This window comes from Narcine bancroftii, chromosome 1 (assembly GCF_036971445.1).
Source record: "Narcine bancroftii isolate sNarBan1 chromosome 1, sNarBan1.hap1, whole genome shotgun sequence".
NCBI lineage: Eukaryota > Metazoa > Chordata > Chondrichthyes > Torpediniformes > Narcinidae > Narcine > Narcine bancroftii.
In genome coordinates, this window is record NC_091469.1 from 37,823,920 (window position 1) to 37,851,320 (window position 27,401).

General features: G+C 42.3%; 1 protein-coding gene across 4 annotated transcripts in view; it reads left to right on the plus strand.

Annotated features, from left to right (window-relative positions):
* The first annotated feature begins 391 nt into the window (after positions 1-391).
* plgrkt (plasminogen receptor, C-terminal lysine transmembrane protein) overlaps positions 392-27,401 on the plus strand; it is a 62,971-nt gene continuing 35,961 nt past the window's right edge. The window contains exons 1-3 of one of the 4 annotated variants that reach the window (XM_069924036.1): positions 392-548; positions 2,803-2,855; positions 22,455-22,542. In XM_069924036.1, coding sequence (XP_069780137.1) covers positions 22,462-22,542 — 81 coding nt within the window. In that variant the 5' untranslated portion in view covers positions 392-548; positions 2,803-2,855; positions 22,455-22,461. Of the gene's footprint in view, positions 549-804; positions 876-2,802; positions 2,856-7,857; positions 7,979-22,454; positions 22,543-27,401 lie in introns of those variants that run through there. The other 3 variants (XM_069924043.1, XM_069924028.1, XM_069924054.1) reach the window with 3 other exon arrangements.

Sequence of the window (27,401 nt, forward strand, 5' to 3'; positions counted from 1 at the left end):
CCAACCAACTTCGCACAACCAGCACTCGACTTCAGGATTTGGACCTGGCTCGAGAACTTTGCCACTGTGGAGTTCGGTTTAACATCAGGATCAATCACAGCCTCACTCATTGGTGGGACAAGTCAAGGGGCCATGCTTGAATGTGGAGAATTACTGACAAGCCTGGCGTGTAGTTGGGAAACTCTCTTGATACTATCCCCCTCGACCCTTGACCTGAGGTGATTGATATGATGTTAGACTGACCAGCCCAGTGAGGACAGGACTCCTGATCCAGGTTCAATCCTGAACTCGAGCGCTGGTTGCAATGGAATTTGTTGGTTCTCATTGCGACCACGTGGGTCTCCTCTCGGTGCCCTGGCATTTTGGCCACTTTATTAGGCTTCATTTGTAACAGTTTCTCGGCTTAGAATGAAGTAGCAACTCTGGGAAGGCATCTGGTCGGCTCGAACTCTCACAGGCGGCTGCCCTTGTATCCTGTGCCTCCGGATTGCGGGTCGAAGGGAGATCGCGAGTCGGGGCGCAGGAAAGCCCGGGACCAGCGCGGCTCGGTAGGTCGGGGTGCAGGGGAGCCGGGATCGTGCGTGGCCAGTCTCGCCCCGCAAAGATCGCACATTGAATGGAGAATCTCCAGCCTGCGCCGAGGGAACAGCTCGGCCTGCAGGCAGCTGCGCCTCCGTCAGTCAAGTCTTCCTGATCCCGGTGCGGTGCGGGGGGGGGGGGAGCTACCGACGCAGTTCATGGTGGCCAACTAATGCGCCAACGCGCAACGGCCGAGTTGGAGGGAGTCGGCACGTCGGGCAGCATCTGGGGAGGCAAAAGAATGGTGAAGCCGTGGCATCCTGGCCGAGAATCTAAAGGGGAGATGGTGTAAAGAGGTACAAGCAAGGCCAGACAGCATCCATGTCGGCTCATATCAAGGGGGTGAAGAAACTGGGGCAGAGGTGATCAGGAGGTGCAGAGGACAGGCTGGAGAAGGTTGTGGGGGAAAATAAGGAACAAGTTATTGCAGAGAACAAAACCAATGGAACCAAATTAGTAGAGGTTGCTGGAATCTGATAAGTAAGGAAAGTAATGTGGAACCAGATCAAAGAGGGATAATGAGCAGGTGCAATTAGTATGCAAAGGGTGTGGAAGGACCAGTGGCTTAAGTATGTGATTGATGGGCAAATGGAATTAGGAACAACATTTTGACTGACCAATGAAACTGGCAGAGGGGAACAAAACTAGGTGACAGGGGTGTTGAGATCAGAAAGAGAGACAAAGGCAAACAGCAGGTGTTGGTTACCTGTAATTGGAAAGAGTGTAGGCTACCCACAGGAAATGTGAGTGTTTACTATAAACTCATTGACTATACCTCCCTTGCTACCTTGATTACACTTCCTCCCATCTTGTCTCCTATTGCAACCAGCTTCCTTTATAGTCGCTTGTGCCACACACAGACATCGTTTGTTTTGACTCATTAATGAAAAGTCCATTCCAAAGTAGCATTGAGTTTTTCACTGTTTATTTGGACTCTTAAGACAGTAAACTATACATAAAACAATTAATAAACGGACAATAAGCTATTGATATGTTAATACTTTCAAAATTCAGTTGTTCGATTGCCTATCTCGGCTGCACCTTTCATCAGATGCAAGGATCGACAATGAGATAGACAACAGACTCGCCAAGGCAAATAGCACCTTTGGAAGACTACACAAAAGAGTCTGGAAAAACAACCAACTGAAAAACCTCACAAAGATAAGCGTATACAGAGCCGTTGTCATACCCACACTCCTGTTCGGCTCCGAATCATGGGTCCTCTACCGGCATCACCTACGGCTCCTAGAACGCTTCCACCAGCGTTGTCTCCGCTCCATCCTCAACATCCATTGGAGCGCTTTCATCCCTAACGTCGAAGTACTCGAGATGGCAGAGGTCGACAGCACCGAGTCCATGCTGTGAAGATCCAGCTGCGCTGGATGGGTCACGTCTCCAGAATGGAGGACCATCGCCTTCCCAAGATCGTGTTATATGGCGAGCTCTCCACTGGCCACCGTGACAGAGGTGCACCAAAGAAAAGGTACAAGGACTGCCTAACGAAATCTCTTGGTGCCTGCCACATTGACCACCGCCAGTGGTCTGATATCGCCTCAAACCGTGCATCTTGGCGCCTCACAGTTTGGCGGGCAGCAACCTCCTTTGAAGAAGACCGCAGAGCCCACCTCACTGACAAAAGGCAAAGGAGGAAAAACCCAACACCCAACCCCAACCAACCAATTTTCCCCTGCAGCCGCTGCAACCGTGCCTGCCTGTCCCGCTTCGGACTTGTCAGCCACAAACGAGCCTGCAGCTGACGTGGACTTTTACCCCCTCCATAAATCTTCGTCCGCGAAGCCAAGCCAAAGAAAACTTTCAAAATTACACAGTCGAATAAATTATCTTCATTTTACTCTGGTCCTACACAGCACAAAAGCAAAATTCAAACTAACACTTTTATTAAACACACAGAAACAGACCTTGGCTATCAGGCTGTTACTTTAGAGATTCTCCAAGAATTCGTGAACAATATTGCTAGCTGCTAGTTTCTTGTGAATATATTTTTGCAAGTCATTTTAACCCTTACAATACCAACCCCTAATTATTATATCTAAAAATATTAATTATCACTACAAAGAAAATCAAACATAATAATGCATCAGGAAATATTCAAAAGTGAACGTCAATCATTAAAGCTTTCTGCTTCTTGGAAAAGACAGATTTTTGGTAATTGGTCTGTTCAGAAACCATTTTTAGTTTCTAAGGTATTCACTTTTTTTTAAGGGTGCAAGATGGCTCTTCTTTTTCTTTTTCTTCTCCGGTTGGCTATAGAAAAGGTAAGACTTAAATAACATTCATTCCTCAAATTCATCCACAGCCACTATGACTTCTGTTGTCTTGTAATTCTGGATCCAATTTTACAACTTTTACAGTCTCATTTAACAATTTATCTTGAAGCTTTTTATTAGATTCTCTTTCTCCATTTATTAACTGGGTCTTCAAGATCCTTTCTGCATCTTCAAGTGGATCTTTTCTTATGACATTAAGCAATGACTTGTTCTCTTTCAAAAAATTATTTCCTTTTTCAACTGTATGCATCTTGCTTTCCTTTCTTCTATAACTGCTTTCATTTCTTTAGCAGTTATTATTTTCTTCCGCTTGGTTTCATGAATTCTATTTACAATTAATTCTCCATTCTTGTCAACTGCTCTCTGAGCTTCTCTTTTGGTCATGTTCAATACTGAAGAATCATCAGATTCAGTTTTGTTTCCAAGTGCAAAGTTAATGTCCTTTTGGACACTGTTTTCTGGAGTATCCAATATTTCTAATTTCTTTTTCAACATTTTGCACTCTGAAGGCAATTGCACTTTATTATCAGATTTGTTTCCAGATATTTGTTTAATTCCTGCCCTTTATTTAGCTTCGCAGCACAATTTGCAGCATCTTCTAATGTTTCATTTTCATCCATTTTTGATGAAAACAATTTCTTCTTTACTGGTTTAGATGCTCTTGATTTATTTTCACCATTATGATTTTCTAAGAACTATTTATATTATTTTGAAGGTTTTTAATTGTTATCAAGGCATTCAGGTAAGTCTGCCTTGAATGGATGTTTCAATGGTTCATTGAGTTCCACAACAGATATCATATTAACACTTGTTGTTGACTGCTTCAGAGCAACATCATCCATTGATTGTCCATCCAAGTATAGTTCTAATAGCAAAATGTCCATCTCTCACACTAGGTATTACTTCTATTAATTCTAGAGCCTTTGGTGCATCTCTGTCTCAGAGCTATTTTCCAGTATATAAACCTTCCTTAAAAGTGATCACTGATCCACATCATTTTATTGCACAGGCATTGTCTTCTGTGGAAGATCGCACAAATCAACGCTGTGTTTTCCAGCAACCTCTAAACCTGAAACTATGTTAGTGTCCATGACCTTTCTTTGTCCCATGGTTTTCAACAAAATCTTTGCCTTTTTTCCTTTAAGATTATGCCTTTTCATAAGCCCCACAGTGCAAAATGACTCAGTACTTCCTGGGTCGTAGCGTTGCATTTCCATCCCTTGTAGAGACACTATTGAGAGTTTGCAGTTATCTGCACCGGCCTCAGCAAGCCCACTTGTCGATACTGAAGCTTCAGCACTGTTTTCACCTGCTTCTTTCCTCAAAGATGTGTTGTATTACATATGTCACAGCTGAGTCGCTTTTTGCAGTTTTTGCTGGTGTCCTTTGCACAGACAGCCAAACATTCTCCATTTTCCTTCAAAAAAGTGATTTTTTTTAATTTTTTTTTTTCTTTTCATCTGAACACACTTTTCCAAATCAGTACATAATTTTTTTTCAGCAGATGAACTTTCAGTTTCCTTAATTTCTTCATCCGCCACTGTCAGAGAAGTGGCAAATGTACTTACCTTCAATTTTGGTTGAGGACACAATTTGGACTCCTCGACTTCTTTATCCACCCAGATTTGTCATACTTGCCAGGAGCGCTTGGTATGACCCTACAGGAGATGGCATTTGACTCCCGTTTTGTCCAATGTGGCCATCATTGGATTTTGATCTCTGGCTCCTTGGATCAGCCGGTTAATTCAAGATCTTGCACATCTCACATCCATGGGGTTGGCTCAGCCCCTCCTCTGCCTGGTTCAGGACCAAATCCATATTGTGGCTCAGCACTGGCTCAGCATTGTCTTAATCTGCCCAGTCCTTGACCAAGCGTTTCTTGTTGTTCCTCACTGGCTCAGCCCAGTACCTAGACCTGTATATTTCAGGGCCATGCCCATAATGTGGCTTTAGCACTGGCTCAGCTTTGGATTCTAATAGTTACTCTTTCTGAAGTCCTTTTTCAAAACTTGATGCTTTTAATAATTTACTTTGAGCACCAAATACCACTGCACTTTCTAGTGCCTGTGATGTGGCCTCATTAGCAGCAATTTTTTTGTCCAGTTCCAATTGTTTCTTTTGTTTTTTTAGCTCCCTTTCCTCCATTCTTAGCTGCTCCTCCTGCAGCTCCTCTTCTCTGCATCGGTGCACCTCCTGTAGCTCCTCTTCTTGTCATCATCGCACCTGTGTCGTTTTTATCCTCTCCTCCCTACCTTCTAAGTCCAATTTCAATTGAAGCATTGTCTTTTCCATTTTAAGAGCTGCCGCATCTTTAAATGCATAGATTCAGTACTTGAAACTCTGGAGCCTGCTCTAGAGCTCCTCCCGCTGGTAATATTTACACACTATCATTTGGTCCTATTAGGTCCTGTATATCAAGTGATGCTTTAATCTCTGACCATGTCTCCATTTTAGATTGTTCATTCTCCACAACACCATCTTGTGGTATAGCTTCAGCCACTACCTCATGATTGATCTTAGTTTCTATTAATTTTTTTTTGCAATAATTCAGTGAAATTTATATCCCCAGCAGGTGTCATCTATTCCTTATTTATATCCTCCCTCAGTCTCATTTGTAGTTGCTTTGTTTCCCTTTTTTATCTAATTGCAACTTTGCAATTCATCTATTAGTTCCACCTTTGGTTTTGAATATTTTGATTTTCCAAGACCCAAACAAATCCAAAACAACAATACAATCTTTCTCAGCGATATTATTATTACATACAGAGTCCATTTTTCCTCCTCCCACCCCTCTCCCTTCCCTCCTAAACCCTAATACCACAAGGAAAAGATTATGTAAATTAAACAAACATAATGAACCAAAAATCTAGTCACATACCCGTAAAAGAACCAAATATTAACCTAACGTAACAAAGTAAAATGAAAAAGATACAAAACAAGAGCACGGTTTCTATGTCACAGCCCTCTTCATTTATCTCAATTGTTCCACTATTAGTTCGGATTTTAACCTTTCTTCTATTTAGAAGGGGTGTAGCTATATCTGGATGCCTATGTGTTTCGAATAAGGCTGCCATACCCTAATGAATGCGTATTAATGACCTTAAATTGTACGTGAATTTCTCCAGTTGTATACAACTCTGTATCTCTGTATTCCATCATGTAATGTTTAGTTGGGAGTTGGACTTCCACATTTCCTGGCTACTCACAAGGTGACCTGCACAAACTGAATTTGGTACTTCAGCAATTTAAGACTCATATCCATAATGTTTCCCAGAAGGTACAATTCCAGATCCTGTGGGAAATCCATCTTTGTAATTTTTTTCAGCATGTCCCCCAGGTCCTCCCAGAAGGATCTCACCTTTGTACACAGCCAGGTTGAGTGGATAAATGTTCCAATCTCCTCACCACACCTGAAGCCCATTTCTAAATTTCTGATTTAGAGTTATGTAGTTTTTGTGGTGTGAGGTACAATTGATGCAGAAAATTTTATTGCACCAATCCATACCGGGCGTTAATATCTGTGGTCATGCTGTCCAGACACCAGTCTGACCAGCACCGCTCATGGAATTTTGTGCCCAAGTCTGGCTCTCACCTTTCCCTTGACTTGTGTAAGCCTGGCTTTGGGCCCTCACTTTGGAATAGGAGATACATTACAAGATGAACTTGTATGTACAGGTACACAATCCTTTATCCAGACATCTAAAATTCCGGAAAGCTCCAAAATCCGGCAAGTGGGGAGAGAGACGACAATGTGAGTCGGACGAGCGGGGGGGGGGGGGGGCGGGGGGGAAAGACTGGCAGCGCGAGTCGAGTGGGATGGGGTGGATACGGCAGCACAATTCGGGTGGGCTTAAATCTGGCTTTCTGAAATCCGTAAAAATCTGAAATTCAGGACACACTGTTCCCCCAAGGGTTCCAGATAAAGGATTGTGTTCCTGTATTCCCCATTCAAATTAAACTCTCCATGTCACTACACACAGGCAGGGCCATAGTCAGTCCCAAATTATCCCTTAAGAAAGATCTTAGCAGAAGAATGTTTTATTGGTCAAATCATATTTATTTCTTAGTTGTTCAAATGACACAAGCTGCCCTTGCTCATAACAATCCTCGATACACCTGATCCCCTTTCGGCTCCAGGTATCCAGGATTTAATTATCCAGGGTTAGTTCCATCTCCTCAACTCATAGCTCCCAAGCAGCAACAACTGCTGTTTCCTCCATTGTGTCATTGATTACACCCAGATGTTAAACATGCACAACAATTTCTCCAAACCCAAAACAGTCCTTATAGGACAAGCGGATCCAATGCACCAAAACTGTGTTCTAATCTGTAATAAACACAGAAGGCTTCTTCAATAATCTTGATTGTTGTTTGTTTGTGTCTCTTTATTGATCTGCTCTAACAGAGCCCAATCAATCCAGTCTTCTTCCAGATCCAATTTCTAACTTTCTAAGACTTCAATTCCATCTTCTATTGACTAACGAGTGAATAGTCCAGTTTTATTTGTCTATAATAGTCTATTTTATTAACTAACAAGTCGATAATCCAGGTTTCTTTGACAATATTGCAACCATTTCCCTTTATAATTGCTTGAGCAACATGCAGACATTGTTTTGACTCATTAATGAAAAGTCCATTTCAAAATAGCAGTGAGTTTTTCACTGTTTATTTGGATTTTTAAGACCATAAACTATACTTAAAACAATTAATAAAGGGACAATAAACTGTTAATACTTTCAAAATTATATGGTCAAAGAAATTATCTGAACCATTTCATCTTACACAGCAGAAAAGCAAAATTCAAACTAACAATTTGTTTCTATTAAACATACAAAAACAGACTTTGACTATCAGGCTGTTACTATAGAGGCACACCAAGAATTTTAAGCAATATGCTAGCTGCTCGTTTCCTGTAAGGAAAATGTCCCTTTTTCTCAATTTTTCTGTCTCTGCACCACATCTGCTCACAAAATGAGGCTTTCTGTTCCAGGACATCTGACGTGTCCTTTTTCTGGAAATGTGGTTGATGGAAGCCCGTTGTGTTGGGAAATAGTATCACGTTTGGTGGGTTCACAGAGAGACGAGTCTGAACACAAGTGTCACAATCAAAGGTAACTTTATTGTATACATGGGAATTGAACAGGGGAAGATATCTCACTAATTAATAGTATATAGACATTCAAACCAGATCTATGTTGGACTCCAATAATAGTGGCAACATATTTTCTACATGGTTCGAGACTTAAATACTATAATAGTGTAAGCAGGCACATTGGGCGCAAGGGTCCTCATTATCAGTGGCTGCTTATCCTACCACACTCTCCCGCACGTGAACACACTCACATACAGGGACTGCGTCAGACACTCTAGTGTAAGCAGGCACATTGGGCGCAAGGGTCCTCATTATCAGTGGCTGCTTATCCTACCACACTCTCCTGCACGTGAACACACTCACATACAGGGACTGCGTCAGACACTCTCAATCCCTGTACCTTGGGGTGTGGCTCACTGTTAAATAGTTACTAACGCAATCTAACATGGCAGGGACTTAGACGCACACTCCCGGTTCCCTATACCAATGAGTGGAGGGGTGGGGTGGGCTCAATGCTAAGTACTACCAAACGATACTACGTTCCCACTCTAAATATAGTGCATACCTTATCAATCACTTCTCCAGTGATATCCCCAGTTAAACGACCTGGCATAGAGCAGCATTCATAGTCAGAACCAAGGAGCAGAAAGAGAACTGTCGCACAGGTTGGAGTTTACGTTGTTCTGAGCTGGGCATTTGGCCATTGATGACACTGCATCATTCAACTGAGCCAACAGTAAGATGTGCACTTCTGAATGGCCAGAGTCCAACCTTGATTGGCAGATATGTGACTTCCTACTAGGTTTCAGATACGGAAGTCACACGATCCTCCACAATCCACACCTAACATTCCACCCCTCAGTGGTCACATCACTCACCAATTACTAACAAACACAATTACTAAAGGGTTTCTAAACAACAAAATGTTAATAAAATGTTATAACTATAGAAAATGTGCCTCAAATGAAGAAAATTAAGAGAAACTGTATACCTGTACTATATATACGAAAGCCATCTGTATAAGGTTCAAGGTACTTTATCAAACTAAATGACAGTGCCTCACCTGCTTCCCACAGACCAAACAGGGTTGTTGTCTTCCCGATGCAGCAGGGTAATGTAGGAATTGCTCCCCAATGTGAGGCAGGAGGGACGAGAAAGAAAATTTTATGTTCACTGACTAGTATGCCTGATTTCTCTGGCTTAATTGGCATATGTGTGCATCTTTACCACCAATGTCTGCGAGCAGACAGTGCAAGGACATCCATAAGGTGAATAAACGCTCTCTTTGTTAGCCCATCTCAGGCCTTGTCTTCACATTTGGCCACTCCCTCGGTGAACACGCCATTTTTCTAGGCTAAATAGCCCTCCAAGGCACCAGTCACCCTCATGCTCCCTGGGAATTGGTTCTCACAAGTTCCCCCATAGATACCCACAATCTCTTTAACAACCCTTGTCCCCTTATCAGTGGTGTGCCACTGTAGCTGGTCATGTCGGCCCCATTCTAGGAGGGCAGGGAACCAGGCTCAGACTGCAGTTACCACCTGTTCCATTGGGTGGTGCAATTATCAACCTCTTCTGGCAGCACCCACAAGTCGTTACCAGTCATCTGTTGTTCATACAGATTCCCCTGGGCACTTGCTTCCCAATGAGGGAGGCAGGCATTTGAGGACCCATCGTCCCACAACCATAGCAGCGGCATGGCTAGGTGTTCACCTGGTTTGCTGGTTGGCAGAGTAGTCCCGGGACTCCATAATTTCACAGTGACTGCATGTGTGCCCACCTGAGATCCTCCCCCCCACCCCATCTTTGGCTACATTCGCTTTTTGGGGAATCGGTGGGATACCCTTGCAGCGGTCTGGGACCGTGTGGCCACTGCTCAGGCTTGCAAATGCTTGAACACGTAAGGGGAGGATGTGTGTCTTAGATCTGTTTCCTTATGGTCATCACAATCCATCCACACATATGCATCCCCCAAACATGTGTCAACCCCTTCCCCCCCCCCCCACCTTGTTGGACAATGGATTGGACCTTGACTGGGTCAAGCTACCAGTCAGACCAGCAAGCTGCTTGCAGCTGCTATGTTTCAATCAGCTTGGAAGCTGCCTCCATGACTTTCATTTCTAGGTTGGTTGCTCACACTTATGCAGTCTGCACTGCCCCATGTAGTGCACAACAGTGATGCTGGAGGGATTCTATCTCAACTCATTGAACCCTGCTCTTAGCGCCAATTGTTGTGTTGGGAAATAGCATGAGGTGCAGTGGGTTCACAGAGAGACACGTGTCACATTGTTCACATTGGAATTAAACAGGAAGATGTGAAATGATACATAATCATGCTCACTAATTAATTGCTATATTGACATTCAAATCAGATCCAAGTTGGACTCCAATACTGGTGCCCGCCTATCAGGGGTGTATCTATACAAAATGGTGCCTATGGCAGGAGTAGCGAATGCATCAAAATACATGGCGACATGAAGGTCTCGCAAGAGCTGGCCTTGGTGGTCACCAGCTTGTATTTGATGTTGTATAATTGAGAGCAAACATGGTCAAGAAAGGAACAGGTGTGTGCTCATTGTATGTCCGGATTGGCAGCAGTGCTGGGGGGTGGGGCAGTCTTCAAGTGGTCCACTCTTTTCAGATGGCATCCTCCCCCTGCACATGCCATGCCATACCTTAGATATGCCTCTGGTGCCTATTCTCCTCACAGTACAAGACTTAAATACTACCACAGTGTGAGCAGATACATCAGGCTCCTCGATACCAGTGGCTGCTTACCCAACCACATTCTCCCATATGTGTCCACTCTCACAGAGTGAGATACTCCTGATTGCTGTACCGTGACTGGGTGTAGCTCAGTGTTAAGTAGTAAACAGTTACTAACACACTCTAACAAAACAGAGACTTAAACACATGCTCCCAATTCCTTGTAACAGTGGTGGTGGGGGGTGGGGGTTGGTGCGGCTCAATGCTAAGTACTGCAAAATAATATTATGGTCCCACTCTAAATGTAGTGCACACAACTCCTCCAGCAATGTCCACAGTTATGTAACCTAGTGTAGATCATAGTCAGGACAAAGGAGCAAAGAGAGGGAACTTTCGCACGTACTGGAGCTTGTTATTCTGAGTTGGGCGTCTGGCCAATAATGATGAGGCATCATTCAAATGAGCCAATGAGAAGGTGTGCATTAGTGAGTGACCAGAGTCCAGCCTTGATTGGCAGGGATACGACTTCCGACCAGGTTCCAGACAGGGAGGTCACGTGATCCTCCACATCTACAAGGCTCCAGACAGGGAGATCACGTGATCCTCCACAATCCACATATAACCAGCCCTCACTTCCATTTCCTACATTAACGAACTTCAGTTCTTACCAGCCCTCCTCGTCCTTGATACATCCATTTTCCTGCTCTGGCACTGGTGAGCTGCTGCTTCCCACACAGTAGAGAACTTTCCTTACTTTTAAAAGACACATCTTATGGCTTGATATTTTAAAGACATAACCAAGAATTACTGTACAACATCAATAGCTACATAAAGAGAACATTTTAATATTGCCTGCAGCTAGTTGATGGGAAGAGTGGACCGACAGTTTGTGTAATGGTCTGCCCTTCTGCATTGCCTTGCAGTTTGTGGTTCCATCCTGAATGCTCCTTGTCCACTTTAAGCAGTAGTGGGCCAGAGATTCTCTGGGATCATTGGAGCTGGTGCATTTCTTCACTGACACATTTCCATCCTTGAAACTTTTCCTGTATTATCCAGATGGGAGTAGAAACAGGAAGAGGAGGAGGTCCTTCAGCCCTTGAATCTGTCAATACAATCAGTGATGACTAAGCATTTCTTCCTATTTGTTAAATTAATTCTCTTCCACACCTCTTTCCACCTCCCCCAGCCTTGTTCCCTATAAATGGCCAATAAGCTTCAGACTGCTCATTTTAGAGTTCAAATGATGCTGAGCCTCCTTTGGAGGGCAAGGAACAATTCCATAAGAATGGCCCAAAATATTCTTCAACCATCTGAGATCTATCATACTATTGCCACTGCTTTGTCAGCTTTTCCCCTTCCCACCTACCCTTCATCCAATCAAGGCTCCTGATTGTCTCCACTTGGTCCTCTCTGTAGCCACTAATGATCTCTCTCTCTTCTGAGGCATTGATGGGCAGTGATTGTGGTGGCTTTGTGAATGCAGAACAGAACTGAAGATCATGATTGTCTCAATCAAATAGAGACAGGTTCTCACACTATCCTTGACTAGAGGAATTTAATATCTACAGTCAATTCTATATCAGAAAGATGTTATTTCAGTTCGTTATTCTATTCTTCACCCTTTTTTCAATATTTCCCTTCTGGATTATCTACATTCTCAGAATGTAACTGAACCATGTGTCCACCTGGTAGCTCAGGATCATATTTTCTCCATCAGATACACTGAGAAAATTCCTGAAACATTTTTATCCTTAAAATTGAGACTAGCTTATCTTCTCAATAATGGAAATTTCCAAAGTTTAGACTAGGTTCCAGCAGATGTACAGTTCAAAGAAATGTACCAATACATCCTTACGTTTATTTTTCAAAGTGGCATTATGTTTTTTCTGAGCCAGTCTGTCAGTGAAGTTTGTCTACCCTGCCCCAGGTTTGTGTAGAAGATTGATTTTAAGAAGACCAAGAGGTTGTACCTCTTTAATCCGGTGATGTTGGGATCTGGCCATTGCTAGTCTACAGAAAATACCAGAAAGCAGAAATTGACCCTGAGGGAACCCTTATGTAAACATATCAAAAGTAGAACAAAGCTTAAAACAGGAAATAACACTGTGGGGTGTCACAGTTAGTGTAGCAGTTAGCGCAGAACCTTTACAGCACCAGTGGTCGGGACCGGGCTTCAAGTCCTGTGCTGTCTTTAAAGAGTTTGTACTAATGGCAACGGAGTCAACCTTCAGGACGGTGTTCGAGTCCCATGCTGTCTGTAAGGAGTTTGTACAGAAAGGTGCCGCTTAACGTCCACAATACATTCTGTGAAAGAAGGCGTTATGCGATGTGGATGTTGTGCGGACACCATATTATATACTGAGCAAAGCTATATGAGAAACTGCAGTGTACCTGTGAACTTTTTATTTGTAAGTATGGATCAGTATGGGGACCGACAGAGGGCTGTGGGGAGAGAGCAGGGCAGTGGAATCAATGTGGGGACTGACGTGCGGCTGTGGGGAGACAGTGGGATCAGTGTGGGGACCGACATGGGGGTGTGGGGAGAGAGCAGGGCAGTTGCATCAGTTTGGGTATACAGTATAAAATTTCCTATAGCTAGCAATCACTTTTTCTAAATTGCTGCAGACTTGCTCATGATAAGTGAATAATTATGGGATCACAGACGTACAGTGTATGCGGTCAAACATTGCCCAAACAGAAGTTAAGCGGCACATACCTAAATGTGCCAGATCATGGGAGTTGCCGGACCACAAAGTGCTGAATATGAGAGGTACAACCTGTATCAGGTTTGAAAGCCTCACATACTTGTAAATGTAAGGCTCGAATATAATAGTTGTATCTTTTGCTGATAGGTACAAATGTATCACTTGGACAACCGTTTAAAGTAAGATTACCACTTTTGTAGTTTCCAATCTGTAGCTAAGTAACACGATTACACAGCTATTGTGATTAAAGAACCACCTGAAGGTTCTGGCCACTTTTAGTATGAATACATTACCTAAAATTGTTTTTCAGATCTTCCCATCCAGTTTAAAACAAGGAATTTTAATATGATGTCCAACTTGAATTTTGTGACTGTAGGCTTGCCTGCTTAAATTATCTCTAACTTGCTCCCATTTTCTTCATCATATTCATCAATCCCCATCACTTTCCTCATAACAAACAAGAATGTAAGAATTGTATGTAGAAACCATTGCCTTAATTCAAAACTGCATGAGTACATGCCCTTTCCTTTTGCTTCAAGAGCTGCATTAACTTGAGAGATTCTATTTAGCGTACCATAGCAATACCCATAAATAAGTGCAATATCCAGTTATCGATTCTAATTCTTCTTTTCAGACATTACAGCCTGGTAACAGGCCCTTCCAGCCCAAGAGTCCGTGCCACCCAAATATCCCAATTAAACCTACAACCCCTGTACATTTTGAAGGGTCGGAGGAAATCGGAGAACCCAGAAGAAACCCACGCAGACGCAGGGAGAACATACAAACACCTTACAGACAGTGCCAGATATGAACCCAGGTCTCTGGCACTGTAATAGCATTGCAATAACTACTACACTAACTGCCACCAATATTTTCCATTGTGTACGTGGATACATATCAGAGAGCAACCATGTGGATAATATTGTTTATTTTCATTACTTGTACCTCAATCTGAAAGTAGATCATTTAAACTCTGATGTGCCCTTTCATACTACTATCAGTATCTAATATCTGAGAAATTCTGTAGTTAGTCATAGTTAATACCCAGATACTGGATTCCATACTACTACTTGTAGGGCAGAAAAGGGAACACACATCTTCTGATGTAGTCACTCTGGATCAAGGATCAAGGTTGATGCTTCTACTTCTATGAGTTCTGAGATGTTTGATGAGGCCAATGTGGAAGCCATTTACCTTGCTTGGTAAGACAAGAGGGTGGCTGTTTTAAGAGACATTGCTCTCCATCCATCACTGGCATTGGACTTTTGTGAACTCCCAAAGCATGCACATAACATTTCTTTTCTCGATCTCAAATGTCATAGCCAGGGATTCTCATTGGGGGTTAATTGTAGGTTTACTGTAAGTAGGTGCTTAATTTTCAGTATGTACTTAAAGGGCTGACGGACCTTTTTGCCTGCTGCTTTGCTTTTTGATTCAATGATTCTTGACTTTTCCCAGAATGGGGTCGAATCCGGCACTGTCCGTAAGGAGTTTATACATTCTCCCCATGTCTTTGTGGGTTTCCTGTGGTCGCTCCAGTTGCCTTCCACCCTTCAAAAAGTACACCGGAGTTATAGGTCAATTGAGTGGTACAGGCTTCTGTCACCATGTTGTATAGAACTATAGAACATTGCAGCCCAGAAAAAAAGGATCTTCAGCCCTTTAGTCTGTGCCAAACTATTTTTCTACATAGTCCCACTGACCTGCACCCAGTGCATAGCCCTCCATACTCATCCCATCCATGTACCTGATCAAATATTTCTTAAGTGTAAAAATCAAGCCCGCATTCACCACTTCAGTTGGCAGCTCATTCCACACTCTCTGTATGAAGAAGCTCCCCCTAGTGTTCCCCCTAAACTTTTCCCCTTTCAACCTTAATGCTTGTTAACAACACTGCTACAGGATCAAAACTTGTCAAGAACACATGATGTGCTTTGCAGATTTACCCCGCCCCCTTTAAAACATCTGATTTGCAATACAGTGTTATATGTCAGTGGCTTGTACAAGATGTACTTTGTCTCTGTTAAGATAAATGTGCCATTCTCATTGAGTCATAGAATACTACAGCATAGAAACAGTTCTTTTGGCCCAAGATCCATACCAACCAAGCTAGTGCCATTTGCATTCATCCATATCCCGCCAAACCACGAGTGGCCAAACAGCAGCTCATGAGCCACATGTGGCTCTTTGACATATAGTATGCAGCTCACAGAATATGTTGGTTGAGACAAGAAATCCATGACCCAGTGCTCACAGTGGTTTATTTTAGTTGGCGGGTCTTGCAATCTCATGGTTGTGGTGGGTATGGCTGTGTTTCATGCAGTCATATTAGCAGTGATCCAGACTGCCCACACTCCAGAGCACCTGACCACGGACTTTCGCCTAGGCCCCAACTGCTGCCCCCTCCAATCTGAGCTCCCGACGCCCCAACTATGGACTCTCACTTAGGCCCTGGCTGCCTGCCCATCTGTGCTCCCAAAGTACCACACTCAGACTTGCCATCCAGTCCCAGCTGCCTGTCCACCAGAGTTCCCAATGCCCCGACCACAGACATGCCACCTAGTCCCATGCACCCACCTGAATATTCAAGCTCCCAACACCCTGAATGCAAACTTACCACCAAGTCTGTCCAGCCACTGCCCCCATCCAAGCTCCCAGCGCCTCGAATGACTCAGATACTTACCTAGGTCAAAAGTAACATGTGGATAATAGTCGATCCTCTAAATTTTACCCTCAAAGTTGGTCCTCAAAGTTCAACTATGAGTATATTCGGTAGGCGTACTTTTTGATTATTGAAACTAATACAAATTAGCAGTTTAAAAACTACATACATAAATAATATTATGTACGTGTATTTCTTGATATTTATCGAAAACATTTGTAACAAAATGCATGTAAGAGTAAAAATGTATATATAATATTCTTTGCAGCTGTCAAACATCTGAAGTTTATTGTATATGAGTCTTACATTAAGCAAGTTTGGCCAACTATTTCTGTCCATCCACCTGTATGAACATCTCTTTCCGTACTGGGGTAATTCAGTATATACTATTGTAGTTACTCTGGCTACAGCAAGAAAGAATTTTGGTATAGATGTACTTTGTATGGTATTGATGTGTATGACAATAAAATACATCATTATCATTAAATGTCTTTTGACCTTGTGCCTGCTTCTATCACCTCCTTTGTCAGCTCATTCCATTACCTGGCCAACCTCTCAGTGAAGAAGGTGACTCTTAAATCCTTTCCTTCTCACCTTAAATCTGTGCTGTCTGCTTTTAGATTCCCTGATCCTGGGGATAAAAATCTCAAACTATTTACTTTACCTATTCCTCCTTATAATTCAAGCATACCAGTCCTGGTAATATTAGCATTAATCTTTCTGCATACTTTCTAGCTTGACAATATCTTTCCTGTAGGTGGGTGACATTTACTACAAATCCACTGACTGACAGCTGCCTCAACTACATCTTCTCCCACTCTCCTGAGATGGAACTCTGGAAAGGGGAGAGACATGTCAGAAACGACCACAAGACATAGGAACGGAAATAGGCTATTCAGCTCATCGAGTCTGCCCCACCATTTAATTTTAATTTAATTTTTATTTAACAGGCCATTTTGGTCCATGAGTCCATGCTGCCCAATTTACACCCCCGGTATGATTTGAATGAAACTGGAGCCCGCAGGGAAAACCCAGGCAGACACTGGGAGAACGTACAAACTCCTTACAGACAACCAATCCATTTTTCCTACTCAGTCCCACTGCCTGGCCTTCTCCCTATAAACTTTTATGCCCTGACTAATCAAAAACCTAGCAACCTATACCTTAAATACACCCAATAACCTGGCCTCCATAACTACCTGAGGCAACAAATTCCATAGCTTTCCCACCCTCTGGCTGAGAAATTTCTCCTCATCTCTGTTCTGTGGATGCCCTTCAATCCTGAAGTTGTGCCCCTCTTGTCCTACATTCTCCCACCATGGGAAACAACAATCTGCCTACATCTACTCTGTCCATGCTTTTCAGCATTCGAAATGGTCCAAGTGAATTTCAGAGCATGGTGAAGGTTAAGAGCAAAGTTGATAAAGTTGGCAAGTTCTGCATCAGTCCAGGAAACAGCTCTAATATAACAGAGAAAAAGTTGGGAGATTTGCTGTGGTAGGTTCAGATTAAAAGCTGTTTCGCATAGTCAAAAGGAAAGCAGGGCCTTGTGACCACATCTTAGATTTGAAAGATGAGAAGCAACAAAAAGATAAGTTATTCATGGTGAGAACAATTTCTGCCAGTTGGATTGGAGTGTTGGTAGAGGAAAACTGGTCAGAACAATATACAATATACCAGGAGCTTTGAGAACTTTGAGAACTTCATAAGGGGGAATCGAATTATACAGAGACTGGATATCCACAGTGAAGATGAGGTGGTGGGGAATCAGTTGTCAAAGTGTTGAAGAGCATAGGAAGTATTCCAGATATATGTGGAAGTAATCTGGTCAAGGTGAGAGGGGATGGAGTCAAGATCTGTTTGGTGGGGTAAGAACAGGTGAAAACAATGGCCCTGCTAGGAGGGTCCTGTTTGTGGATCTTGGGTAAGAGATACAAGCAATTCTTGCTTGTATTGCTAGTTTGGGGCACTATCAGGTTAGAGCTGTGGAGGGGAGAATTCCCAATGCAATGAGATCTGTGACAGTGTAGGAGACCTCTATACCCTCCAAACAGAGATATGGTTCCTCTTGTCCTCAACTTTCACTCCACCGGCCTCCATATTCAGCACACCATCCTCTGTCTTTTCCAAAAGCTGAAACTGGTCTGAACCACCAGAAACATCCACCCCTTCCTTGCTACTTTCTCCCTTCCACAGGAATGACTCTCTCCGTGATTTGTTCACTCATCCCTCCCCACCTACCTCTTTGTGGCCTTGATATTTTATCCTGCAAGCGCAGGAAGTGTAACACTTCCTTCTGCATCTTGTAAACGACTCCCATCACCCTGGTCACCACCTTTTCTCACTACTACCTTCAGATAGAGGTAGAAAATCCTGAAGAACCAGCACTCATTAACAGTTTTTTCCAACAACTATCAAGCTCTTGAACTTCCCCTTATTGTATTAATCATGGACAGTTCCAACACCACAACAAGGTCATCACAATTGTAACAATACTTTTTTTCTTACACTATGTAACTGACTTTTTATTATCTACCTTTTGTACATATTATCACTTTATAATTGAAAGTATGTTATTGTTTTTTTTTTCTTTTTATGAAGTACATGATTGGCTCTATTATGTAAGAATTTCAATGCATGCATAATTGTACAATATATATGACAATAAATTCATTATTAAAATCCCTCACTACCATTCAGGATCCTAAACAGACCTGCATCTCCTCTAACCTCATCTACTGCTTTCAGTGCTCCAAATGTAATCTTCTCTACATTGGTGAGACCAAACACAGACTTGTGGGCAGTTTTGCATCAATGCACTATTTGCATTGACAATCCTGAGCTTCCATTTCAACTCACCTTCCCATTCCCACACAAACCTTCCCGTCCTAGGCCTTCTGCACTGTCACTGTGAGGCCCAACAGAAACTGCAGGAACAACACATCAGACAATGTAGAATTTACAACTTCATGTAATGAGTCCTCTTTCTCTTCTTCCATACCAGTTCTGCTCTTCTCCCTTTTTTTCCTTCTCTTTCCCCCCCTTTTCTTGACCCCCCCTTCCCATCCAACTTCACCCTTTCTCATCTCCTTTCCTCTTTGGTTCAATTCTTCTCCACCCCATCACCCTATGGGATTCTTTAGCTCCCTTTTCCCCACCCTATCCCATCCTGGTTCCAACAAGTCTCTCTTAATACTGTACCACCATTGTCACCTTCTCTCCTTATCAGATTTGTCCTATAATCACACACCCTACCTTGTATGACTCATTTTCCCTCATCTGATCCCTTTGTATTTCTCCCCCCCCCCCCCCCCACCCCTTTCTTTGTCTGGCATCTGTCAATCTGCTGCCTCTGTGTGTTATGCTTCACTACAACTTGGTTCACCAGTCCCATATGGTGCTTCTGTCCAACCTTTGCACCCTGTCCACTTTACACTGGATTCTTTTCTCCACATCCCCAGTCTTGATGAAGGCCTTTGGCCTGAAATGTCAGTCATTCTTTTTGTCTCACTGATGTTGCTTGTTCGAGTTCCTCCAGGAGATTGTTCTTAGTAAAAACACAATGCTGGAGAAACTCAACTGGTCAAACAGTATACTTTATATAGCAAAGATAAAGATACATAACCAACATTTTGGGGTTGAGCCCTTCATCAAGATATACCTTGAGCTCCCCCCTACTATTTTGTTTAGGCACCTGCTGACATTTTTTTCATACCTTGATGAAGGGCTCTAGCCTGAAATGTTGGTTATGTACCTTTATCTTTCGATCTTCATCTTTAACACAGCATTTTTCAGCTGCTCCCATCAGGAAAGATACAGGAGGATCAGAGCCAGCACCACAAGGCTGAGGAACAGCTTCTTCCCACCGGCAGTTAGAATGCTGAATGACCAAAGGAACTGCTCATAGTAACTATCCAAGACTCTCATATTTATGAAACTATATATTTATTTAACAATATATATATATATTATATATATATTTATGTTTCATTTTTTAATCTGTATGTTTAAATCTTTTTCCCACTTTTGTTAGGGTTTATCGCTTATTTCATCATTTTCCTTCTCTTGCAGCTTGATGTACATGTTTGTTATAAATCTTTTTATTATCATTGTGTCTGTAATCACATATTCAAAGCTGCTTCCTTCTGGTAATCTCAGTCTGTTTCCCAATTTATCCTTTAAGTAGGCTTTCAGTTGATGGTATGCAAATATTGTACTTTGAGTTATTCCATATTTGTACTTCATTTGTTCAAATGTTAATAAATTATTTCCCCAAAAAAAACAATTTTCTATTCTTTTAATTCCTTTTCTCTCCTATTCTCTTAAGGAAAGGTTATCTATTGTAAAAGGGATTAGCTGATTTTGCGTCAATAATAATTCTGGTATTTGGTAATTTGTTTTTTTCTTTACTAAGTGAATCTTCTTCCAGATATTAAGTAAATGATGCAAAACTGGTGAGTTTTTATATTGTATCAGCTTTTCATCCCACTTATAAAGTATATGTTCTGGTACCTTCTCACCTATTTTATCTAGCTCTATCTTAGTCCAATCTGGTTTTTCCCTTGTCTGATAAAAATCTGATAAATACCTTAATTGTGCTGCTCTATAATAATTTTTAAAGTTTGGTAACTGCAAACCACCTTGGTTATACCTCTCTGTTAATTTATCTAACGCTATCCTCAGTTTTCCCCCTTTCCATAAAAATTTCCTCTTTAGTTCATTAAAGAATTTATCTGTTAAGGCAATTGGTAACGATTGAAATAAGTATTGTATCCTTGGGAAGACATTCATTTTAATACAATTTACCCTCCCTATCAACGTTTATGGTAATTCTTTTCAATGTTTTAAGTCTTCCTGCAATTTCTTTATTACTGTCTGATAATTTAATTTGTACAGGTGGCTTAAATTATTATCTAATCTAATACCTAGGTATCGGATTGCATGTGTTTGCCATTTAAATGGTAATTCTTTTTTAATTTCTGTGTAATCCGCATTACTCAATGGCCTCGCTTCACTTTTATTTGCGTTAATCTTGTACCCTGATATTTCTCCATATTCCTTCAATTTCTTATGTAGTTCTTTTATTGATATTTCTGGTTCTATTAAGTATACTATGATGTCATCTGCAAATAGACTGATTTTATACTCCTTCTCCTTTATTTTTATCCCTTTTATTTTATTTTCTGTTCTTATCAGTTCTGCCAATGGTTCTATTGCTAAAGCGAACAGTGAGGGAGATAGTGGACATCCTTGCCTAGTTGAGCTACTTAATTTAAATTGGATCGATACATATACATTTATTGTTACCTTCGCCAATGGTCATTCGAAAAGTTATGCTCTGGAACTATGAAGATTATAATAAACACAAGGTTACGCATGGAACAATTTAATTGGTTACACAGGTTATATATCACGCCCCAAAAGTTAAAAACATGGGATCCAACATTATCAGATAGATGTTTTTGCTGTAAGAAGGAAATGGGAACAACAGTACATGCAATTTGGGCACGTGAAAAAGTGAAAAAGTTTTGGGAAGATCTAAATCAGGTATTAAATAAAATCACAAAAAACAACAGACCAAAAAATACAGAGATCTTTCTTCTAAGTAATATGAGAAGTAAAGAATTAAACTGGATGAAGTGCAAAAAAGATTTATTATGATAACCTTAACTGTAGCAAAAAAATGTATAATGTCAACTTGGAAATCAGAAGAGAGCCTGAGAGTACAGCAATCGTACATAGAAATGAATAAATGTATTCCACTGGAAAAAATAACATATAATTTAAAAAATAAAGTCACATTATTTGAACAAATTTGGGAACCGTACATGGTTCAGAGAGGGCTTGCCTCGGACCTCCAGCCCCCTAAAATGATAAGAAGACAAAATGACCTGATCCAGTGTGTAAAAGTAGATGACACATTTTTCTTGTTTATTTTCATTGTTTAATGGGTTTATTGTATTGTATATATTGAATGTTTAATGGGTTTGGAGGGGTGTGGGAAGATGGGAGGGAAGGTGGGGGGGGGGGGAAGGGGAGAAAATGCCACTGTGTATATTTAAGAGGGAAATGTTTGTATGTATTTTGATTGATATGGTTCACAGTGAAAAATTATTTTAAAAAATAATAATATATTTATATTTTTATTTGTATTTATGAATATTTGTCCTGCAAATGTATTGTTTGTCTGTATGTGTGTTGTGTCTGCATGTTTTGCACCAAGGACTGGAGAACACTGTTTCGTCGGGCTCAACGTGCAATAAACTTAACTTGACTAAACAGACATACCCTTAAAATGGGGAGAAGGAGCATGCTCTTATATAAAATATAAGATAACACACATTTTAACTTAAACTGAAATTGAACTCTTTGGTATGAATGAATAAATAAATAATGGCATTGAATTTATAACTTTTTTGCAGATCCAAGATGGGTTTTTTTATGTCTAAAGCTATGGATGAAAGCCTAAAGAAACAGCAAGAGTTCATGGCAGCAAACAGTGCTCTTCAGGTACAACAGTAAATAACCATTTACTGAAATATAACTAAATGAATGCATGGCAGTGGAGCACTACTGACCTTAACAGAAAGTGGTTGGTGACATAAATGCTTTCAACAAAATCAATGAAGCAGGTTCTCATTAGTCAGGTTGGATGAAGGTTGATCTTCCTTCTGGTGAGTAAACAAATAATTTCATGAATGATAGTTTGCAGCTATTGTTGGAAAAACAAGGCGAGCAGGAGGGGTTATGAAAGTAGATGGAGTAAAGCAATAGAAGACATCTGTAACTGAGCAGATTTTAGTTTATTAATTTGTCCACTGTCTTAACTTCAGAGGTGAACAAATCAATCACCTATAGACTGCAGCCACTTTTTTTCAGTTATTGATATGCATTGGTGCAGTTAACCAATATGCTTTAGAAAATTACATCAGCTGATAGGTTTATTTGCAGTTAATTGTTTTTTAAAAGTAGTAAAATGATAATATGAAAGGACGTTTTGAAGGAAGAAATCTAACAGCTTTGTATCTTTACTGCCACTATTCTTTGGTGAGTCCAAATTGCCTGCAGCCTTGAAAGTTGGCAATGTGGCCAAGAATCCCACTGGAAAATCTTTTGGGATAACCATCTGAGCCAGTGCAATTAACTTACTCGCTCGTGATTTGCTCGCTTTCACTGAGCACACAACTCTCGCAATGTCAGCCCATTTTTGGCTGTAAATAACAAGCACGTTTATAAACCTGCAAATAAAAGCAGTAGAATGTAATGTACTATAACCAGTTCATTCTTGGCGAAAGGAAGTGAATTAGCTTAGTGCAATGCCAAATGTTCCAGGAAGATCCTATCAATTTAATTGTATTCCGTTCAGCTCAGCCTTTTACACAGCTGGATCACATGCCTGTACCTCTCCCAAATGCAGATGTGATTTATGCATATATTCAGAAAGAACCTGCTGAAAAATCTCTACTTGGAATGAACATGTAGTAGAACTTGGCTTGTATATGTTTTGAAACTGTAATGTAGGTTCAAATCCTTTTCAAATCGTCTTTGTAACAATTTTATTCATTGAAACTGATAGAGCTGGTTATGTTGTAACAATTATGTTTAAGATGTTGGTGGAGACTTGGATGGATCAGATGTCTTACCAGAATACCCCTTTAGGCAGAATCAAAATTCATTGTTTTGCTGTAGTATCACAGTGCAAACATTCACCTTACAAAAATAAATAAAAGAGAGTGCATGAAAAGTCAAAGTAAGGCAGTGTCATTTCATTCTTGGGTTTACTACCTTCAAGTTTACAATCGCAGCAGGTAGTGAATTACTGACTTTCTAACAAGCCATCTTGGCTGGAACCTCGAGTCTTTTCTGTTCACTGTGAGAAGAAATGAGCATTCACTCTTTAGAATCTGTGACTGATGTGGAACCAAGCTAGATAAAATTCTCAATGCATTTTCCATTCAATGAGACACATACTTGTTCATGACAATAAATTTTGATTCTGAAAGAGAATTTAATTTGTGATTAGAGTAAACAGATGTCGGCAATATGTAGCTAAAAGCACAACAGTAAATGCTGGAGGAACTCAGCCGGTCTTGAATCGTCTATAAGAGGTAAAGATATATGACTGACGTTTCGGCCCTGAGCCCTACTTCCAGGCTTACAGTATGTAGCTGTTTAATTTGCTCTTTTTTAATTGCTGGACTTCCTACAATGTTCACACTTTTAAGACAATGTAGACTGTGCAGGCTGGGCCACGTGTGTTGTATGAAGGATGGTAGATTGCCAAAGGACTTCCTCTACAGATAACTAGTAATAGGCAAGATGAACATTGGTAGACCCCAGCTTTGCTTCAAGGACCTCTGCAAGCACAACATGAAAGCCTAAAAAATCAACATGGAGTGCTGGGAGAATACAGCAGATGAGTGCAACAAATGGTGAGGTAGTCTTCATTAACACCTAAAGCAAGGCGAGAGAGTGATCTTGAGTCCATTTGAGGACTCAAACGGAGAGCATAGTACATCAATTCAACAATGCCCTACACATGCAGCAACTGTGGCAAAGCCTGCTGTTCCAGGATCGGCCTCAATAGCCACAGTTGACGCTGCTCAACAAACCGGTGACTACCAGAGGTGCCGTAAGCATGGTCAACCATGACTGATGGAGACCACATGAATTTTCTCTTGATGTTTCTTTTTACACACACTCTTAATAATATCTAGTTCCTTTCAGCATACTCACCTTTGTGTTGGGCTGTTAAATAGAACTGAGATGAGCAATTAGAAAGAGGAAACCTGCTGCAATGCTGCTGTTTCTCGAGGCTTTTTCAGGTGCATTCTCCGCTAAGAATGCACCTAAAGAAGCAGAAACAGACCTTTAAATTACAGCTTAGGTGGCAGCGTTGAAAGCGCCACTGGCCACCTGAAAGGACAGCTGCGCCGGGATGCGCATCTAAGCACATTCCGGCTCCTGTCCCTTGGGCTGTCAATTCAGGATGGTTGGCTGTCAGCTGGGACAGCCAGTGCGGGGACGTCCCCACACTGATCCTGCTGCCCCACTTGCAAATTCAGTCACCACACTGTGAGGCGGCCGGCGTGGGCTGTCCCCACACTGATCCTGCTGCCCCACTCTCTCCCCACTCACGAATTCAGTCCCCACACTGTGAGGCGGCCAGCGTGGGCTGTCCCCACACTGTCGGGTGTCCGGCGCGGGCTGTCTCCACACTGATCCCACTGCCCCACTCTCTCCCCATTCACGAATTCAATCCCCACACTGAGGCGGTCGGCGTGGGCTGTCCCCACACTAATCCCTCTGCCCAGCTCTCTCCCACTCATGGGGCTGGAGCGGCCGGCGGGGGAGGAGGCTGGAGCACCGGCAGGTGAGTATGGGGGCTTGAGCACCGGGGGCTGGAGCAGCCAGCAGGGGAGGAGGCTGGAGCACCGGCAGAAGAGAAAGAGGCTGGAGTGGCCGGTGGGTGAGTATGGGGCTGGATCACCAGCGGGAGGGTACGGGGGCTAGAGCGGCCGGCAGGGGAGGAGGGTAGATCACTGACAGGGGAAAAGGAGGCTGGAGTGGCCAGCGGGTGAGTACGGTGCTGGAGCAGCCGGCAGGGGAGAAGGAGGCGCTCGAGTCAGGTACCGGCATTGTTTTGGCCAACCCCCTTCTCCCCCACTGCCCACTCCAACCCCCTTCTCCCCACTCTTGAAATCAGTCCCAACAGTGTGGGGACTGATTTCGTGAGTGGGGAGAGAGCTGGGCAGTGGGATCAGTGTGGGGATGTCACCGCGCTGACAGCCCGCGCCGGCTACCCGACAGTGTGGGGACTGGGAGAGGAGCTGTCAGGCACTGGCCAGCTGACTGTCATCCGAATGCAGCCTTTTTTAGGCGGCTGCATTAAGATGGCTGGGGAAGCCATTGTGCTGTGGGAATTATCCCTCTTGGAGGAAGGTTACCAAACTCGACTTGCAGGCACCTCCTGCAAAATATGCGGTTTTACAAGCGGGTCAATTGGCCACCTGGAAGTGCCTTCTGTGTTAGGTAACTGTAAATAAGGGACAGTTCAATGGGGATAGTGCAGATTTTATTGTCATGTAATATTACGGAAAATATAACATTAAACAAATATAACACAAAAAATGGCAAGGTGAGAGGGCCACTGCCAATCACTTCAAATGATGATGAGTTTTGGGGAAGCCTTGAAAGCAAATGAGGTAGGGGTGAAAAACCAAGGCTCCACTCGATCTGCTTTTCTATTGTTTCTCTTTCCCTTGTCCAATACTTAATTACTTATCAATAGACCTACATTTGATCATTAACACCTATTCTTGCCAGAGTATCGCCAACAAGTGAACTCAGACTGAACGTCTGGGCCTGATCGTTTTATGGATTTGGAACTTGTATGAGTCGAAGGTCAGCTTGGCCTACCTTCCCATGATTCCTGATGAAGGGTTCTGGCCTGATACTTTCAACACTCTAGAGCCGCTTTCAGGTGGCCAGAATACCCAACTGTAAAGCCACCTATTCTACCCTAATGCGGCTGTCGGGTGGCCACCTGAAAGTGGAGAACCCGGCCAGGAGAAGCACTTACCAAACCCTCCTCCTGTAGGAATATTCTCTGGCTCGGAGAATCCCCCCATTGCTCCTGAAAGCAGCAGTGGGACGACGGCCACAGTCCACGGGAGCGGGCGTTCGCTCGGACGCGGCTCTCCTTCAGGTGACAGAAAGGCGTCTTCTCCGCGGCCACCTGAACATCCTAGCTGCACTCTCCCAGCCGCGTCTGCCGGCGCATTATTGTCTGATCTCCTGAAAGTGGCTTATTTCTCCCATTCATGCTGCCTGACCCCCTGGGTTTCTCCAGCTGATTGTGCTTAACTTCCCCTGATTCCCTCTTTTCTATTCTTTTTTAAAAAATTTTTCACACTATAGACCATACTGACCAAAATAAATACAGACATTTTTCTCTTGAATATATAGTGTCATTTTCTCCCCTTTTTCCCTCCTCCCTTCCCTCCCTCCCTCTTCCCCCTTCCCATTTATTCAAAGTTCAATCTATAAGATACATTAAACCCGTTAAACAATGTCGTCACTTAATAAAAATAAACAAGAAACTTTTGTCTTACTTTTATGCACTGAGTCAGTTCTCCTTCTGTCATTTTAGGTGGTGGAGGTCCATGGTAGGATTTCTCTATTGTAATTCATGTACGGTTCCCATATTTGTTTGACTATTGTGATGTTATTTCTTAAATTCTATGTTATTTTTTCTAATGGAATACATTTATTTATTTCTGAGGAACTGCTTACTCACAGAGCTCTAACACTTTACTGCCTAGCAACAAGACACCTTGAGCTATCAGCCTGTTGCATTAGTCCCTTAT